The sequence below is a fragment of the Scyliorhinus canicula genome, chromosome 16, assembly GCF_902713615.1.
Source record: "Scyliorhinus canicula chromosome 16, sScyCan1.1, whole genome shotgun sequence".
NCBI lineage: Eukaryota > Metazoa > Chordata > Chondrichthyes > Carcharhiniformes > Scyliorhinidae > Scyliorhinus > Scyliorhinus canicula.
In genome coordinates this window covers 128,384,043-128,403,326 of record NC_052161.1, presented here as the reverse complement: position 1 = coordinate 128,403,326, position 19,284 = coordinate 128,384,043, and the positions used below count along the sequence as shown (strand labels likewise).

The 19,284-nt window shown below is 45.4% G+C and overlaps 1 protein-coding gene across 8 annotated transcripts in view; it reads left to right on the top strand.

Annotated features, from left to right (window-relative positions):
* prkcz (protein kinase C, zeta) overlaps positions 1 to 19,284 on the top strand; it is a 643,052-nt gene that overhangs the window by 348,041 nt on the left and 275,727 nt on the right. For all 8 annotated transcript variants that reach the window (XM_038773788.1, XM_038773787.1, XM_038773793.1 and 5 more), the window contains one exon: positions 18,290 to 18,371. In XM_038773788.1, coding sequence (XP_038629716.1) covers positions 18,290 to 18,371 — 82 coding nt within the window. The remainder of the gene's footprint in view (positions 1 to 18,289; positions 18,372 to 19,284) is intronic.

Here is a 19,284-nt window from a genome sequence, read left to right as displayed (position 1 = left end):
CTCGTGTTCTTTGGTATAATTTAAAGATGCATTTCTTTTATTCAGTTTTGCTTGAAAGGGATTGATTAAGAAGGGGAAAATAGAGACGAGAGTAAGCTTGCAGGGAACATAAAAACTGACTAAAAATTTCTGCCAGTATGTGAAGAGAAAAAGATTGGTGAAGGCAATCAGAAACCGGAGAATGTATAATAGGGGACAAAGAAATGGCTGAGTAACTAAATGCATACTTTGGGTCAGTCTTCACAAATGAGAACACAAATCACATTCCAGAAATGTTGGGGAACACAGGATTTAGTGAGAGGGAGGAACTGAAGGAGATCAATGTTAGTAGAGAAATGAAGGGGAAATTGATGGGATTGAAGGCTGATAAATCCCCAGGGCCTGATAAATCCACAGGGCCTGATAATCTACATCCCAGAATACTTAAGGAAGTGATTCTTGAAATAATGGATGCATTGGTGGTCATCTTCGAGGATTCTATAGACTCTGGAATAGTTCCTGCAGATTGGAAGGTAACTAATGGAACTCCACAATTTAAAGAGGGAGGTAGAGAGAAAACAGGGAATTATAGACCAGTAAGCCTGATGTCAGTAGTGGGGAAAATTCTTGAATCAATTATCAAAGATTTTATAGCTGAGCGCCGAGAAAACAGTGGCAAGTTTGGACAGAGTCCGCATGGATTTATGAAGGGGAAATCATCTTGACAAATCTACTGGAGTTCTTCATGGATGTATGGAAGATCTCTTATTTTTCTCCCAAATACGATAAACATTCCGATTGATTGGGGTGTCCAAAACACAATTTTATTGCTAAATATTCACTTAAAACACTTGTATAAGAACTGAATCAAAATTGTGATCAAAATAATACATAAATTTGTCAAGACACAACGAAAGAACGTTAAAACATAAACATGGGAAAAATGCAAAGAAAGTCCTTTGAAAACAAAGGTAATTTAACAGATGCTTCAAGAATTCCGGAAAGCAAGAATTCTGTGCAAAAGTTAATCATACCATCTTATTCTTAAGAAAATCCTTATCTATAGTTTAATTCATTTTTCATTGGTTCTAACTCTCAGCTGAAACTCCCTGATTCGTTCAAACAAATATCAATCGCTCAACAGGGGATTAGTTAATTAAACATTAATCAGTTAAGATTAATTAATATTTCCCTGGCACAATCCAGTTGCTCACGCACTTTCTCACGGCTAGAGTCTTTACGTCATGACGAACCACTAGCCTTGCTATGGTTACTTAATTGTTGCAATTTGTTAAATGTGTTTTCAATACCATATTATTGTTTCTTTGGTAGAGCTTACATGGAACATTCTTTGAATCAATGTTAGCATCCTGCAGACATGACCTTGAGTTCAACAGTTCACTCATTTTCTAGAACATTGATTCTACTTTTTGCAGACTAAGTATTTATAAAAAATCATTTTATTTTCCAGTATGTATTTAGTTGATTTCTTAAAAGACCCCAAACAATTAACAAATCCAACAGATGTAACTAGTAGAATTGAAAAGGGAGAGCCAGTGGAAGTGGTATATTTGAACTTTCAGAAGGCTTTTGACGAAGTCCAGCATAAGAGCTCAGCATGTAAAATTAAAGCGCATGGAATTAGGGGTAATGTATTGAGATGGATAGAAAACTGGAAACAATAGGAATTAACAGCTATTTTTCAAAGTGGCAGGCAGTGACTAGTGGGGTACTGCAGGGATCGACGCTGGGATCCCAGATATTCACAATATGTATTCATAATTTAGATGAGGGAACAAAATGTAATATCTCCAACTTTGCAGATGACACCAAGTTGGGTGGGAGGGTGAGCTGTGAGCAAGATGCAGAGATGCTTCAGTATGATTTGGACTTGCAGTGTTACTTCAGTGTGATTTGGACTTGCAGTGTTACTGTAAGCCTACTTGTGACACTAATAAAGATTATTATTATTACTACTACTACAAGTTGAATGAGTGGGCAAATGAATGGCAGATGCAGTATAATTGGGATAAATGCGAGGTTATCCACATTGGTAGCAAAAACGAGAAGGCAGTCTGTTATCTGAATGGCACTAAGTTCGGCGAGGGGAATGTGCAACGAGACCTGGGTGTCCTCGTACACCAGTCACTGAAGGTAAGCATGGCGGTAAAGAAGGCAAATGGTATGCTGGTCTTTAGTGTGCAAGGATTTGAGTTCAGGAGCAGAGATGTCTTGCTGCAATTATACAAGGCCTTGGTGAGGCCACACCTGAACATTATGTGCAGTTTTGTTTGGTTTCTTTATCTGCGGAAGGGTGTTCTTGCTCTAGCTGGAGTGCAGTGAAAGTTTACGAGACTGATTCTTGGGATGGCGGGACTGACGTATGAGGAGAGATTAAATCAGTTAGGATTGTATTCACTGGAATTCAGAAGAATGAGAGCGGGGGGGATCTCATTGAAACATGTAAAATGCTAACAGGAGTAGGCCAGGTAGATGCAGGAAGGATGTTCCTGATGGTCGGTATGTCCAGAGCTAGGGGTCACAGTCTGAGGATATGGGGTAAACCATTTAGGACTGAAATGAGGAGAAGTTCCTCAACCCAAAGAGTGGTGAGCCTGTGGAATTCATTACCATAGGACGTAGTTGAGGTCAAACATTGTGTGTTTTCAAAGTATAGCACGTAGGGTGAAGGGGATCAAAGAGTATGGGGGGAAAGCGTGATTAAGCTATTGAGTTGGATGATCAGACATGATCATAATGAATGGCAGAACAGGCTTGAAGGGCTGAATGGCCTCATCCTCCTATTTTCCATGTTTCTAAAGTTAGCAACCTAAAGCAAGCATAATAACGTGTCTGATTGTTCAAGAAAATTTGACCTGTTAAAGATTTAGTTGGATTTATTCAGTACAAAAATGATTTATTCTCATTGATTTGACTTAGGTTTTTTCCTATTTCCAATTAGCAGGTTGTTACTTGGAGTTTAGAAGAGTGAGAGGTGGTCTTATGAAAAAAATATAAGATTCTAAGAGGGGGTTCACAGATTAGGTGCTGAGAAGATGCTTCTTCTCCTGGAGGCATCAAGCACTTGGGGGCACGCAATTTAAAATAAGGGGATTTAAGATGGAGATTAAGAGTAATTTCTTCTCTCTCAGGGATATTAGTCTTTGGAATTCTCTTCCAGAGAGCAGTGGAGACTGGATCATTGGACATATTCAAGACTGAGTTAGACAGATTCTTTTCATCTACAAGGGAGTTGAAGGTTATTGGGGCACGCACTAAAGTGGACTTAAGAATGCAATCAGATTGGCCATGATCTTATTGAGTAGCAGGACAGGCTTGATGGGCCAAATGGCCTACTCCTATTTCTTCTTATCTTCATTTTACCCTGGTCTTTCTCATGCTTTTAATGGATGCTTTTTTGACTGAATTATCCAACAATAACAACTTGTATCTATGTTACTTCTTTAGCTTACAATTTACATCAGTGTACGTCACAAAGGAAAAATGGACCAACTGTAACAGTTGAGTTAAGAAAGATAAATTATAGCATTTGGGATTTAGGGACAGGTAAGAAAACGGGATAGTCTTAAGGAAAGGAGTTCTGCAGTGTAAGCCCAGAAACCCTAAAGATGCTGCCATTCATGGTGGACCAGAGGTGGGAAGGTGTACAAAAGGGTCACAAATCAGACGATTATAATGCATGGGGTGAGGGTGTGAGACTAAAGGAGATTGTAGAGGTGTGGGACAAAGCCATCCAAAGGATTTATGACTAAAGAGAGCAGCTGGTGGTGCAATAGAATTTTTATGCCAATATCTTTGGCTTAGCTTTCATTGTGGTCAGTCGTTGAAGCTTCTGGCTGATGTACAACTTGATGTACATCCATTTGGGCATCTTTCTTTCTTGTATACGATTTTCTCACTGTGGTACATGTCCACGTGATTGTAGATTCTGTTGACAATACAATTGTGTCAGTACTGGTTGAAGTACAACCAGAATTTATATGATGACTTGGCTTCTCTCAATGCTTATTCCAAGTGATGTTCAGTATGGAGAAATACTAATTTATCAATTGTGAGGCGGTGGTGGTGCTGGGGGTTTGATCAAATGGAGGTTGTCTTGCTTTTGTTTGATCTGAAGCCGTGTGATTTTCCTGGAGCGTATGACCAATGCTGCGGATTCCTCAGCCCAATTTCACCTAATTGTATGTCACTGCACCCCTTCTCTGGTGAACGTGTGCTGTTGACAGGACAGGGTCTGCTCAAGAGGACTGCAACCTGCTATGATTCTGAATATGAATGACTGTTTCAGACTGTTGCTTGATCAGTCTGTGGGACAATTTCCAAAGTTGGCCACCTGCCCCCAGAGTTAGTTTAGGATTTGACGGTACTGAAATTGCCTTTGTCTTCTTATCTATTCGCAACGTATCAGTATAAGTTTCAATTTATTTTGTATTAATAAATATTGTTGTGGTTGTTTTATAACAGAGTGATTTACTTGGCTGCTTCAGAGAACATTGAGGTAACTATGAATATATGTCCCGATTGGGTAGAAATGGTAGAAGCCGTTTCATGTATGTTTGTGAAAAATGAATATGAGTAAATTTTTTAAATAGCATAAAGAAGAGATGGAAAACCTATTTTTTTTTATTCATTCATTTATGGAATGAGAGCATCACTGTCAAGGCCAGGATTTGTTGGCCATTCCTAATTGCCCTTGAGAAGATGGTGATTAACTGTCTTCCTGTATCGCTGCAATCTATCTAGTGCAGGTATACCCCCGGTGCTAAGAGGAATGGAGTTCCAGGGTTTTCACCCAGTCACAGTGAAGTAACAGCGATATAGTGGTTTGGAGAGGAACTTGCAGGTAGTGATGTTCCCATGCATTTGCTGTTCTTTTGTTTTTAAAGGTCACAGGGTTGGGGGTTACTGTCCAAGGAGGCTGCAGTGCATCTTGTATATGTTGTACACTGCTGCTGCCACTGTGTGGGGTGTTGGATAGCATACTGATCAAGTGTGCTCTCTAGATGGTTCTGAACTTCTTGAGTTGGAGCTACACTCATCCAGACAAGTGGAGAATATTCCATCGCACACATGACTTGTGCCTTGTAGACTAAGACATATGCTGGTTGATTGACCTGCAACCTATTTAACGGTCACACAAGAACTTGTTTTTTAATTGAAATGATCTTTACATCAGGATGTGGAAAGGAGCATTGAGGTAATTAAAGATGTGAAAGAAACAGAAATTGTATCAACAATTAAGGCTATTCATCAGAGATACTCATAGTAAGGGAAAAATTCAGGTCAAATTGACAAGACTGCAGATCAGACATGAAATGAGATAAGAATGATATAAATGATAGACCTGCAAACCCTAAAAAGCCACAAGTAGGAATGCAGACTCTGCTGCCAGCAGTATAAGAGTGATAATAAATTATAATTAATTTCCGCTATGTTATGAGAAATTAGCCAAAGGAGGCCTTTTGTGCTTTCTATGATGAAGCTTATAAAATATTCTTTGTGAAGAACATAGACAATAGATGTATCGAGGAATCTTATGAATGTGTCATTCTATTTGGCATTAATAAATTAAAATTGTTCTCTAGTAGTAGAATGAATGTTAAGCTAACTTCATCTATTTAAATAAGTGGATAAAAATATTTGAAATGCAAAATTTGGAAAATTCCTCTCATCTCAAGAAACAAGAATGTAGAGCTGTCACAATTTAAATTTGCCCATAACCTAGTGAACTCTGAAGTGGAGGTTTATCTCCCTTACATCAATTATATGGTGATCAGTAGTTTGTTTCTCCCGAAATGAAGTATTACTGTGTGACATTTAAGATTAAAAACTAAGACTGCTCATCAAAGTGCAACAGTAACATCAATTAACATGATTAAAATAAACCACATGAGCTCCACACCACGATTCGAAAGGAGCAACCAACCAACCAATTTCAAAAGTAATTAGTATTGACTAGGAAGACCTCTTAGGCTGATAAAGCAGCATCCAGTGATCCGAGAGGCACTTCTCTGGCCCTTTTATTCCATCTCACTGGTGCTGAGTGGAAAAACCAGAAACCAACAGTGAGGATTGACACTGAGATTCGAGCCGGTGGTAAAAAGAGGCGGCCTGAAGCGGTAGGAGGCCTCAGCATGTGTAAGAGAGAGAGCTTTGAGAAGGTGAGGGGGTAAATTCTGGCCTCATGGATGTGTGTGTGAGTGAGTGGGGGATTTGGGCCACGGAGTTGCCTGTGCAGGCGGGGGTGTTTTGGGCATCGTAGAGACGTGTATATGAGTGAGGGGGGGTTGTAAGTGGGGGAAGGGTGCATGCGTGAGGGAGGGGACGCGCGTGCGTGAGGGAGGGGACGCGCGTGCGTGAGGGAGGGAGGGGGTGCGAGTGCGAGCGAGGGGAGGGGGCGCGTGTGCGAGCGAGGGGAGGGGGCGCGTGTGCGAGCGAGGGGAGGGGGCGCGTGTGCGGGGAATCTGCGTTGGAGGGGGGGGGAAGAGGAGTGTGTGGACCTGTGCATGGGAGGGGGGGTGGATCTGTGCGTGGGTGGGGGGGGGGGGGGGGTGGTGGATCTGTGCGTGGGGGGGGGGGTGGACCTGTGCGTGGGGGATAGGAGGGGGGGGGTGGAGGGTGGAGGGACCTGTGCGTAGGTGGGGGAGGGGGGGGACCTGGCGTAGGTGGGGGAGGGGGGGGACCTGTGCATAGGTGGGGGAGGGGGGGACCTGTGCGTAGGTGGGGGAGGGGGGGACCTGTGCGTAGGTGGGGGAGGGGGGTGACCTGTGCGTAGGTGGGGGAGGGGGGTGACCTGTGCGTAGGTGGGGGAGGGGGGGGGTGACCTGTGCGTATGTGGGGGGGGAAACCTGTGCGTAGGTGGGGGGGGGGGAGAACCTGTGCGTAGGTGGGGGGGGGGAACCTGTGCGTAGGGGGGGGGGGGGGGGACCTGTGCGTAGGTGGGGGGGGGGGGGGGAAACCTGTGCGTAGGTGGGGGGGGGGGAGAACCTGTGCGTAGGTGGGGGGGGGGGAGAACCTGTGCGTAGGTGGGGGGGGGAGAACCTGTGCGTAGGTGGGGGAGGGGGGGACCTGTGCGTAGGTGGGGGGGAACCTGTGCGTAGGTGGGGGAGGGGGGGACCTGTGCGTAGGTGGGGGGGGAGAACCTGTGCTTAGGTGGGGGGGAGGGGAACCTGTGCGTAGGTGGGGGGAGGGACCTGTGCGTAGGTGGGGGGGGGGGGGACCTGTGCGTAGGTGGGGGGGGGAACCTGTGCGAAGGTGGGGGAGGGGGTGTGAATCTGTGCGTAGGTGGGGGGGGGAACCTGTGTGTGGGGGAGGGGGTGGTAGACCTGTGCGTGGGGGTGGGAGGGGTGGACCTGTTCGTGGGAGGGGGGAGGGAGGGGGATATCTGTGCGTGGGTTTGGGGGGGGGGGGAACCTGTGTGCAAGTGAGGGGACCCTGTAAAGGGTCTCTCTCCAAGCCTTGCTCGTGAGTATAGGGCCCAGTTTACTGTCCCCATTTTGCCATCTCCCATGTAGTAGGGAAGGATACGACAAGAGAATGTGGCCATTTAGATCTGATAGACCCCTGCCAGGCTGAGCCGAGGATAAATTCCTCAAGGAGGGCGGAAGGTAGGGCCAGAGGAAAACCGTATGAGCGAAGTTGCGAACCTGAAAGTAGCGAGTTGGTTAGCTGAAATTTGTCTGATGGCTCTCTAAAACAGGCAATAGGTCACCTAAGTGCTCATGTCCCTTTATTTTCCACAATCAAATGTTGAGTGCAGCCCAGAAGGTATGAAAAGGTGATTGTTACAGCTAGGGACCAGTGAAGAAGGGGAAAGGACTGTTTCCAGATTCTAAGAGAGGAGACCACCAGTGAGTTCAAGGAGAAGCTAGCGGGTGAAAAGGGCTATTGTGCAATAACGATGGCAAGGAGAGTGCATGTAGTGCAAGAGCAAGCATCCATTTGGCCACAGATTGAATCGGGATTGCTGATCCAGAATACGATGTTTTGGATATTAGCAGCCCAGTAATATAACAACAAGCTTCAGAGGGCCAAGCCCCCTGTACGTCTATCTTTCTGGTGTAGAACACTGCAGATTCATAAATCCTTATCTAGCCAAATAAAAGCAGATATAAAATTATTAATCTTAATTAAAAAAAGATTTGGGCAGGAAAATGGGGAGGCATTGAAAGAGAAATAAAAACCTGGGGAGTATGTTCATTTTTGTTGTTTGAATCCTGCACACTAATGATAGAGGAAGGTTATTCCAGCTCTGTAAGTCAGTTTTGACATTATTGATCAGGCTTGAATAATTCAATTTGTGAAGTGAGGCCCAATTGTGGGCCACCCTGACCCCCAAGTAATGAAAACTTGCATTAGAGAGGCAGAAGGGTAACATGCCTAAATGGGCTCTCCTTAGAAGCATAGAATTCCTACAGTGGAGAAGGAGGCCCCTCGAATCACCACCGAGGCCCACTCCCCTACCCGATCCCAATAACCCCACTTAACTTGCACATCTTTGCACTGTGGGAGGAAACCGAAGCAACCGGAGGAAACCGAAGCAACCGGAAGAAACCCACGCAGACACGGGGAGAAAGTGTAAATGCCACACGAGGCGGGAAGTGAACCCAGGTCTCTGGCGTGATGAGGCAGCAGTGCTAACTACTGTGCCACTGTCACCTCTTCTAGGGGGGTTGACCAGAAAACATTGCCTAGATTTAACTTCTAGCTAAAGGAGAAGCCAAAGGTATTGAGTGTCTTTATTATGCCATTGATGGAGGTAATTAGGTCTGTCATCTGCATAAAGAGATACCTGATGTTCCACCCCATCTTGGTTAATATCCCTTCATTGACTAAAAGCCATCAAGGCTATAGATAGCGACTCTATTGTCAGGGCGAATTTTAAGTAGAGAAAATTGGCAGCCCTGCCTATTCAGGGGGGAGTTGTCCAAATATGAAGTTTTTTTGTGAATGCTGGCCATAGTGACATTATATAACCAGCAGATCCAGGAGGCAAATAATAATCGTCTTTATTAGTGTCATAAGTAGGCTTACGTTAACACAGCAATAAAGCTACTGTGAAAATCCCCTAGTCGCCACATTCCAGTTCTAACCACTGTGCTACCATGCCACTGCACACTAAATGGTAGAACACTTGCAAGTATTGACAGGCAGAGAGATCAGGGCGTGCATGTCCACCGATCACTGAAAGTGGCATCTCATGTGGAGAAGGTGGTCAAGAAGACATATGGCATGCTGGCCTTCATCGGTCGGGGCATTGAATATAACATTTGGCAAGTCATGTTGCAGCTGTCCTTAGTTAGGCCACATTTGGTTTATTGTATATTGTTCTGATTGCCATACTGCCAGGAGGATGTGAATGCTTTGGACAGGGTACATTTGCGGTTGACTACGAATGTGCCTGGTATGGAGGGCATTAGATATGAGCAACGGTTAGATAAACCCTGTCTGTTCTCACTGGAACGCTGGAGGTTGAGAGGCGACCCGATAGAGGTTTACAAGATTATGAGTGGCATGGACAGAGTGGATAGTCAGATGCTCTTTCCTGGGGTAGGAGAGTCAAGTACTAGGGGACATAGGTTTAACGTGTGTGGGGGAAAAGTTTAGAACAGATGTACGAGGCAAGTTTTTTTTACACAGAGGGTGTAAATATATGGAACGTGCTTCCTGGGGAGATGGTGGGAGCAGGTACGATAGCGGCATTAAGGGGCACTTAGACAAATATATGAATAGGGTGGGAAGGGAAGGATATAGACGCCATAATTGCATATGGTTTTAGTTCTTGCAGGTACCATGGTCGGCACAGACTTGGAGGGCCGAAGGGCCTGTTTTTGTGCTGTATTCTATGTTCATGGCCGAATCCAAGTCATACAAAAGTATGCTTTGGAGTAGGATCGAGCTAATACTAGTGATTTCCCTCTAAAATGGTGTCCACCAGCCTCTGCTGTTCTAACTTCTTAATTTTTAGTACATGTGCTATAAGAAATAATTTCTCCACCCTCCCCTAAGGATAGCCTTAAGAGCCTCCTAAATGTGGAAGGGGCAATTGAGTCAGACCTATTTAATAGTCGTTGATAGTGTTGGATAAATGATCGCAAGAATTTTTATCAGCCAGCAGAGTAATATCAAATTTCCAGGATGGGCATTGGGTTGGACCAGATTCCAGCAGCAGATCAACGAAGTTTTGGGCGTGGTCAGAGATTACGAGTGCTGAGTACTCAACCGCCACTACAGAAGGGAAGAGAGCCCTATCTAAAATGAAAAAATCAATGCAGGAGTACATTGATGACACATAAGAGAACAAGGAGAAATCCTTGTCATTTGGGTGCAAAAAATGCCAGGGATCTACCCTGCCCTCTGACCCATAAAAGGAAACAAAGCCCTGAACATCCCGGATGGGGAAAAAAGATTTGGGATTGGTACGATCTTTGCCCCCTAAAATAAGATGGTATGAGTCAAGGTTGGGGAGGGAAGCTAACAGGGAGTTAATGAAATTCTTAGCATCCCAGTTGGGGCCATGACCGTTGACCAGAACTACTGGGATTTTGGACAGGGAGCCACAAACAAGTATGTATGGACCATTAGGGTCAGCCACAATCTGAGAAGAGGAGAACTGGACTCATTTATAAATTAAAATCGTCATGCCTCTGACCCTGCTATTGAAACTAGAATGAAAAGTTTGCCCAACCCAGCCTTTACATAGCCTGATCTGATCCTCACAACACAAGTGTTTCCTGCAGAAAAAACACATCAGAGATTAGGCTCTTAAGATGAGCAAATGCTCGCAACCACTTTACAGGACCATTCAAACCCTAACATTCCAGGTAATCAGTCAGCTTGGAGGTCTCCCACCAACCCTCAAACCGGAGTCGGACATTCTCAAGGTGAGACATTAAACAAGGGGCACAGCTGAGACAAAGCAAGAAGATCCACCCAAGATGGCCATCGAGCCAAATCCGATGACTTGACAAAGAGGGACCAGTAGGCACTGTCAGAAAACTAAAACCCTCCCCGCCCCAAAAACGGCATGGTAATTGGGTATAACTGCACCCAAAAGCAAAAGAAACGGTGGCAAATAATACCAACCTCAAGTCTATAATTAACAAAACATAACAAAACACAAACTATAAGCACATGAGCTGCAGACAACCCTCTAATACCTCTCCCGTTACCTAACACACCTTGTTAGCTGGGAGACTCCCAACTGGAGTGTAAAATCCTATTCAACTCACAGTGCCATGGTGGTAACTAAAACCCACACCAAAAGTTAATAATGAAAAGAGAACGGGAAAAAAATAGGTTAATGTAAGGAACAAACAGCAGGAATCTCTCAAATTAAACCTAGGGCATAAAGAATACACCAAAACAATGAGCATGAAAATAAACTAAATAAAGTGCCCAAATACAGAGGCATATAACAAATTAAACAGAGGGCAACGTGTGCTTTTGGACAATGGAGTCAAACTCTCCCGGTGAGTCACAAAAGTGGTATTTTTCTCGAAACATTACTCGAAGGCGAGCTGGATAGATCATCCCGAACTTGACTCTACTCTTGTACAGGATGGATTTCACTCTATTGAAAGTGGCCCTTTTCTGAGCTAGGTTTGCACTCATGTCCTGGTACAGCCTAATCAAGTGGCCTTCCCACATGAAATTATGGTGCTCCTTTGCCCATTGAAGAACCAACTCCTTTTTGAAACTATGAAATCACCACATGAGGATCTCCAGGGTAAGTCAAAGCGAGCAAAGGGCCCGGTCTAATTCTGAGGGGGATGGAAGTACACCCCGATCCACTATCTTGTGGAACATGTCTGAAAAATACTAAGTAGGGGTGAGCTCTCAATCTCTCTGGTAATCCCACAATGCAAATATTTTGTCTTCTGGATCTGTTCTCCAGGTCATTCAGCTCAACTGTTAATGTTTTGTTAACTTTGACCATAGAAGCAAGGTCAGACTCCAGAGAGGTGATCCTATCACTTTGGTCCGACATAGCCATCTCCTTGTCCCTAATTCTGGCTCAATCGGCTTCAACAGTTTTTTAAAAAATTTCCAGTTCAGGGCAACTTAGCGTGTCCAATCCACCAACCTGCGCATCTTTGGATTGTGGGGGTGAGATCCGTGCAGACACTGGGAGAATGTGCAAACTCAACACGGACAGTGACCATAGGCCTGGAACGAACCCGGGTCCTCAGCGCCATGAGGCAGCACTGCTAACCACTGCGCCACCATGCCGCCCTTGCTTTGATGGTCTTGCTGGTTTCAAGCACCAAGCCAAAGAGAGACTAATGCCTTTTCAATTTTAACATCCACCGACAGGTTTTGTTGGTGTTTATCAAGCTTGTTGGTAATAGCCTTCGCCATTTGTGGAGTCATTGGAGAAGATGTTGCCTCAACCATTCTACCTCCAGTAGTTCCCTGAGAGGCTTCAAAGTCAGTCAACAAGATTCAACTAATCTGTTTTTGTTCTGCCACCCTTGGGCATCTCAGAGAAGACGGAACTCAACACAATCAAATTTCAGGATTTTTCAGGAAAGTGCCGGGGAAAAGGGTAAAAAGTCAGGTTTACAGTGGGAGTCACCTCATGTGCATCTTCCATTCATATCGCACCACTGGAAGTTTCCTCCTTCATCAAACTTGGGGATTAAATGGGGAAACTTGAATATTTCAGCCCTTAAGTCTGAGCTCAGCTAGTCTTCAATGGACACACTGGGATCCTGTCTTTCCTGCCTCTCTTCTCTTTCTTTCTGTATTGGAATAACTCTCTTCTCCTTCCGTTCCAGCCTCTCTTTTCCACTTTTCTGTCTCTTTCCCATTCCTCATTCCTGTTCCAATTTCTGCTGCTCTAGACTTCATTATTCTGCAGCTAATGCACCTGTTTCAGTGTCCTCAATGTCCACCTCTCGATGTTTAACGACGCATATTTTTTTTGTAAAGCATTTTAATGAGGTATTTATAATTTTAGAATAATAACAGTAAACAGTACAAATACAGATATAAACATAGTGCATAAACCATCTCCATTGCTAACTAATCCCACCTACCCTGAACAAAAAATAGCCTAACTCCCCCCCACCCTTTTTCTTATTTCCCCTGCTGACATTAAGTTTTCCCCGACGAAGTCTACAAACGGCTGCCACCTCCGGACGAACCCTAGAATTGATCCTCTTAAGGCAAACTTAATTTTCTCAAGTCTAAGAAACCCGGACATGTCGCTAACCCAGATCTCAGGTTTTGGGGGCTTTGAGTCCCTCCACGCTAGCAATATTCGTCTCTGGGCTACCAAGGCTGTTTAGCACACTGCGCTAAATCGCTGGCTTTGAAAGCGGACCAAGGCAGGCCAGCAGCACGGTTCGATTCCCGTAACAGCCTCCCCAAACAGGCGCCGGAATGTGGCGACTAGGGGCTTTTCACAGTAACTTCATTGAAGCCTACTCGTGACAATAAGCGATTTTCATTTCATTTCATTTCAAGGAGGCAAAGGCCAAGGGGTCAGCCTCTCTCACCCCTTGGACTCGCGGATCTTCCGACACTCCAAAAATCATCACCTCCGGACTCGGCACCACCCTTGTTTTTAGCACCGTGGACATGACCTCTGAAAATCCCTGCAAGAATCCCCGAAGCTTCGGACATGTCCAGAACATAAGGACATGGTTTGCTGGCCCTCCCACACACCTCACACACCTGTCCTCAATCCCAAAAAACTTGTGTGTCCGGTGAACGACCTTGAATTGTATCAGGCTGAGCCTGGCACATGATGAGGCCGTGTTGACTCTGCTCAAAGCATCCACCCACAGACCCGGCTCTATCCCCCCCTTCCCCCCCAGCTCCTCTTCCCATTTGCACTTTAGCTCCTCTATCTGAGTTACCTCCATGTGTTCTTTGTAGATATCTGAGACCTTCCCCTCTCCCACCCCCGTTCTAGAAACTACCCTGTCCTGTATCCCCCGTTGTGGTAGGAGCGGAAAGGTCGAAACCTGCGTTCGCAAAAAATCCCGTGTCTTCAGATATCTAAACCCATTCCCTCCCGGCAATTAAAATTTCTCCTCTAAATCCTCCAAATGGGGAAAGCTCCCATCTATGAATAAATCTCCCATCCTCTCGATCCCTGCTCTCTGCCATCAACGAAATCCTCCATCTAGCCTTCCCGGAACAAACCTATGATAGTTACAAATTGGAGCCCAGACCGATGCTCCCTCTGCTCTCATATGCTTCCTCCACTCCCCCCAGACTCTCAGGGCCGCCACTACCACCGGGCTTCTGGATTATCGGGCCGGCGAGAACGGCAGAGGTGCCGTTATCAATGGCCCCAGACCTGTGTCCTTACACGATGCCGCCTCCACTCGCTCCGACACCGACCCTCCCCACTACCTACTTACTAATCATGGCTATGTTTGCCCCAGTAATAGTTGCTAAAGTTCGGACGCGCCAACCCACCTGTCCTCGACTACGCTCCAGCTTTCTTCACTGGGTTTTACCCGCCCACACAAAACCAGAAATCACCTTATTTACCTGCTTTAAAAAGGCCTTTGGGATGATGATGGGGAGGCACTGGAAAACAAACAAAACTCTCGGGAGGATCGTCATTTTCTTGGTCTATACCCTCCCCGCCAGTGACAGCGGGAGCATGTCCTACCTTTGAAAGTCCTCCTTCATTTGTTCCAGTAGCCCAGTTAAATTTAGTTTATGTACCAGCTCCCATTCCTGTGCCACCTGGATTCCCAAGTAGCGGAAGCTCCTTCCCACCACTCTGAACGGCAGCTCTCCCAGTCGCCACTCCTGCCCCCTTGCCTGGATCACAAACATCTCACACTTCCCCATATTCAATTTGTACCCCGAAAACTGGCCAAATTCCCCTAAGATCCGCATAATCTCCCCCATCACGGATCGGAGATATACAGGAGCAGGCCGTCAGCGTATGGCGAGACCCTGTGATCTACCCTCCCCCAGACCAACCCCTTCCAGTCCCTTGATGCTCTTAGTGCCATCATCAGTGGCTCCATGGCCAAAGCAAACAGCAGCGGGGAGAGGGGACACCCTTGCCTTGTCCCTCGGTGCAGTTTAGAATAGCCCAGCGTCAGCCGATTCATTCGTGCACTCGCCACCGATGCCTGGTACAACAACCGAACCCAATCAATGAAGCCCTGCCCAAACCCGAACTGCCCTAACACCTCCCACAAATAGTTCCACTCCACCTGCTCAAAGGCTTTTTCTGCGTCATCACGACCACTACCTCCACCTCCCTTCCCTCTGAGGGCATCATGATCACATTTAAGAGCCTTCTAACATTGGCCGTTAGCTGCTTGCCCTTAACAAACCCCGTCTGGTCTTCCCCTATCACCACTGAGACTTATCTTCTGTCCTTGAGGCTAAGATTGTAGCCACCAGTTTGGCGTCGACATTCAATAGGGAGTATGGCCTGTATGACCAGCATAGCTCTGGGTCCTTCTCCCGCTTCAGGATCAGTGAGATCGAGGCCTGTGACATTGTTGGGGGAAGAACACCCCGCTCCCTTCCCTCATTAAATGCCCTCATCAGCAGCTGGCCCAGCATCTCGGAGAACCTTTTGTAAAATTCCACTGGGTAGCCGTCCGGTCCCTGGGCCTTACCCGACTGCATGGCCTCCAGCCCCTCTGCTATTTCTTCAATCCCGATCGGGGCTCCCAATCCCTCCACCACCATTGCCCTCAGCGGCTCATTCACACGCGGCTTCCTCGCAAACTCTCTATGCCAGGGGTGGGCAAACTACGGCCCGCGGGCCGCATGCGTGGACCACTGACAAAGGTTTTTATGCGGCCTGCCAATGAGGTGCCCGGAATCATAACCGGCATTTTTGAAAAGCCGCTGGGGAAAAGCGGCTGAAGTAAATGCGCTTATTAAATAAGCGCATTTACTTCAGCCGCTTTTCCCCAGCGGCTTTTCAAAAATGCCGGTTATGATTCCGGGCACCTCATTGGCGGGCCGATAAAAACGCGCGTAGTGGGGTGGATGAGTGGGGCTGCCTTATTGGTCGGTTTAGCTGGGTGTGCGACCAATAGGAGTCCAGGTTACAAACAATAAGCCTTATTATTGTTTGTAACCTGGACTCCTATTGGTCGCACACCCAACTAAACCGACCAATAAGGCAGCCCCACTCATCCACCCCACTACGCGCGTTTTTATCGTTGACTTGGCCAGGCTGTGCTTCTGTCAGTGTTAAGGATCAGCACAAGCAACTTGACACCTGATTTCAACAAACTGGTAAATGACTGCAGTCAGATGCATCATTCTCATTGACATTGTTCTGTTACTTACTGAGTTACTTTGTTTTTCAAATAAATGTGCTTTTTTTTCTTTAAAGACCTTTTATTTTGGCTATTTAAAATATTAATTATTTTACTTAATATACTATGCAGCCCTTTAAAATTGTGAATTTCTGAATGTGGCCCTTGCACGGAAAAGTTTGCCCACCCCTGCTTTATGCGCTCTGTTCACTTCCAAGGGTCGAGCAAACGCCCCATCACTAACGTTCAAAGCATACTTGCCACATGTGCCCTTTGGTCCGATCGCTCGTTGCCTTCTGGGAGGCCGACAATACTCAAGTTCTGCCTACGGGACCTAGTCTCCAGGTCCTCCACCTTCTGCTGCAGCATTTTCAGGTGGTCCCTCATTAACCCCACCTCCGTCTCCAGCGTGGTTAGCTGGTCCTCGTGCATGGCCGCCTTCTCCACCTTCTGAATCACCAGTCCGTGGGCTTCTAGTCTCTGTTCCACCTGATCAATCGATGCCTTGATCGGGTCTAAACCTTCCTTCTTTTGCTCGACGAAACTCTCCTGAATGAATTTCATCAACTGTACCGTGGACCACTGAGCCACCAAGCCAGGAACCTGCACATCCGCCATGTTTTCCTGTGGCGTAGGTTCTGCACGTGCCTACTTTGCTCGGCTATTTCTTATATCACTTCTGGTCCACGTCTCCATATACTGGTGAGGGATTCCTCCTCACTGTCTCACCTGCCACCGATTTTTCCAATAAAATTCCAAAAAAGTCGGGAGGAAAGGTCCAAAAGTTCCGTCACGAGCGGGAGCTACCAAATACATGATCACCTATTCCATGGCCACCATCGGAAGTCCTCCCACCCATTTTAAATATTCAGTTTTTCTGGTTTTTGGGTGGAACCCCATCTCTTAAGTGCCCTTAAAGTCTGGGCTGATTGTCCTGGAGTTGCAGATTTTTAATCATTGCGGCTGATTTGGATTAGCTCGTTTCGTGAATGCGGCCACGTGAAATTACCGTGAGATCTCAGTTTGCTGCTTGATTCCCAGTAACGTTGGCTACCGAACCGGGTAATACACTGTTCCAAAACAGAGAGGGAGGGAGAGACCATCTTTCAGCTTTTTCCCTCTGCTGAAAACTTTCTTGCAATTTCTCTGCAGTGGCTGGCTGTCTTGCCCTGAAATAATTCACCCATTGTGTATTTCCAAGGAGTTTGTGGTGTTTTTTTCTGTGGCAGCTATTGTTTCAATACCCAACACCTTGCATTGTGACATCCCTTCCTTAGATAGTGACTGAATTTTATGGGCCTTTAAATTACAGGAAATTCCTCTTGCTTCATACTCCACATAAAGTGATTTGTTTGTTTTTCATCTTCATCTTAGTAGATGGCCGTACGTTTTTAAGAAGTTGTTCTGTCTCTCTTAAGATTGCAAAATTCCCTGTCAGTTGAAAGTTGAAAGATCATATTTTCAAAAACAAAGGGGCATATCCTCGTGACAAGAGTAGACTTTTCACCCCTTGACTCACCATTCAGTAAGATCATGGTTGGTTTACATCTCAACTACATTTATAGTCTGGGTTCTGTGAACTTTGATGTAGTTGTCTGAGAAAATTCAGCTGTAGTTTTGAAATTTTCAAATGACTTGTCTTACTTTTTTGAGGCAGAGCATTATAGTATTCTGCCATCTCTTGTGTGAAGCGCTTCCTGACATCAGTCTTGAACTGCTTAACTCTAATTTTAAGGTTCAGACTCCTCCACCTGAGCAAAAGTTTCTATACTTCTGAAAATGTTGACTTTAAGGCATCTTGTTAGTTGTTGCCTGCTTGTCCCACAAATATTTAATTTCTATTTATACTTCATATTCAGAGTATGGCTTGCTGACAGAACTGTAGTACAGTGACACCCATCTCCTCCCAACTGATAGCTTGGAATGATCTCTTGCTGCTCATCCACTTGGAATCCTGACTGGGATGTCAGATATATAAGTTTATTCTGCTGTGTTAATGATTTTCCTCTGCTTCCTATTTTAATGATCAGGATCCGGTCATGCCTTCCCCCGAACCTCCACTTGATGACAAGACTGATGAAGTTGACATCCCTTCAGAAGAACCCGATGGAAGTAAGTTTTTAACTTTCAAACCTTTAAGAATGATCAATGGTATTTAAAAGAAACAGCGTTCTGCCAAAACCATAAAAAATAAAATGTTGCACTGGCACATTGGTTAACTCTGCTGCTCACAGCGCCATGATCCGGGTTCGTTTCCGGCTTTGGGTGGCAAGTGTGGCGTTTGCACATTCTACCTGTGCCTGCGGGGGGTGTATTCCGGGTGCTCCGGTTTCCTCCTATAGCCCAAAAATATGTGGGTAGGTGGATTGGCCGTGCTAAATTGCCCCGGAGTGTCTAGGGGTGTGCAGGTTAGCTTTACGGAGTTACCAAGAAAGGGCAGGGTGGACAGGTGAACGGACCTCGATTGAGTGCTCTTTCGGAGGGTAGGTGCAGACTCGATGGGCCGAATGGCTGACTGCACTGGAAGGATTCTATGAAAATGTAGCAGTAGTTAAGCCTCAGACACATTTATGAAGAACAGTAGCAGGAGGTGTACTTGGTAGTGCTTGATGGTGATGGCAAGTGTTCCATTTCTCAGCTCAAACATCTTCATCTTAACACAATATTCACAGTTGTGTTTTGTTTGAAATAACTTGTTCATTTTTCTGTGTGTATGATACAACTTCTGACTTTTGGAAAAACACTTCATTTATACTGCAATGTTCATGAGTTGCATCACCATCACTATTGTTTATTATACATTGTGATCTAATGATTCTAGGTAATGTATCTACTCTCGTAAAATCCCTTAAACGATTACCCCATGATTTTTGGCCAATGAAAACATAATTTTTATTTACCTCGTGTAAAGATCACAAAAAACACTTCATTTATACTGCAATGTTCATGAGTTGCATCACCATCACTATTGTTTATTATACATTGTGATCTAATGATTCTAGGTAATGTATCTACTCTCGTAAAA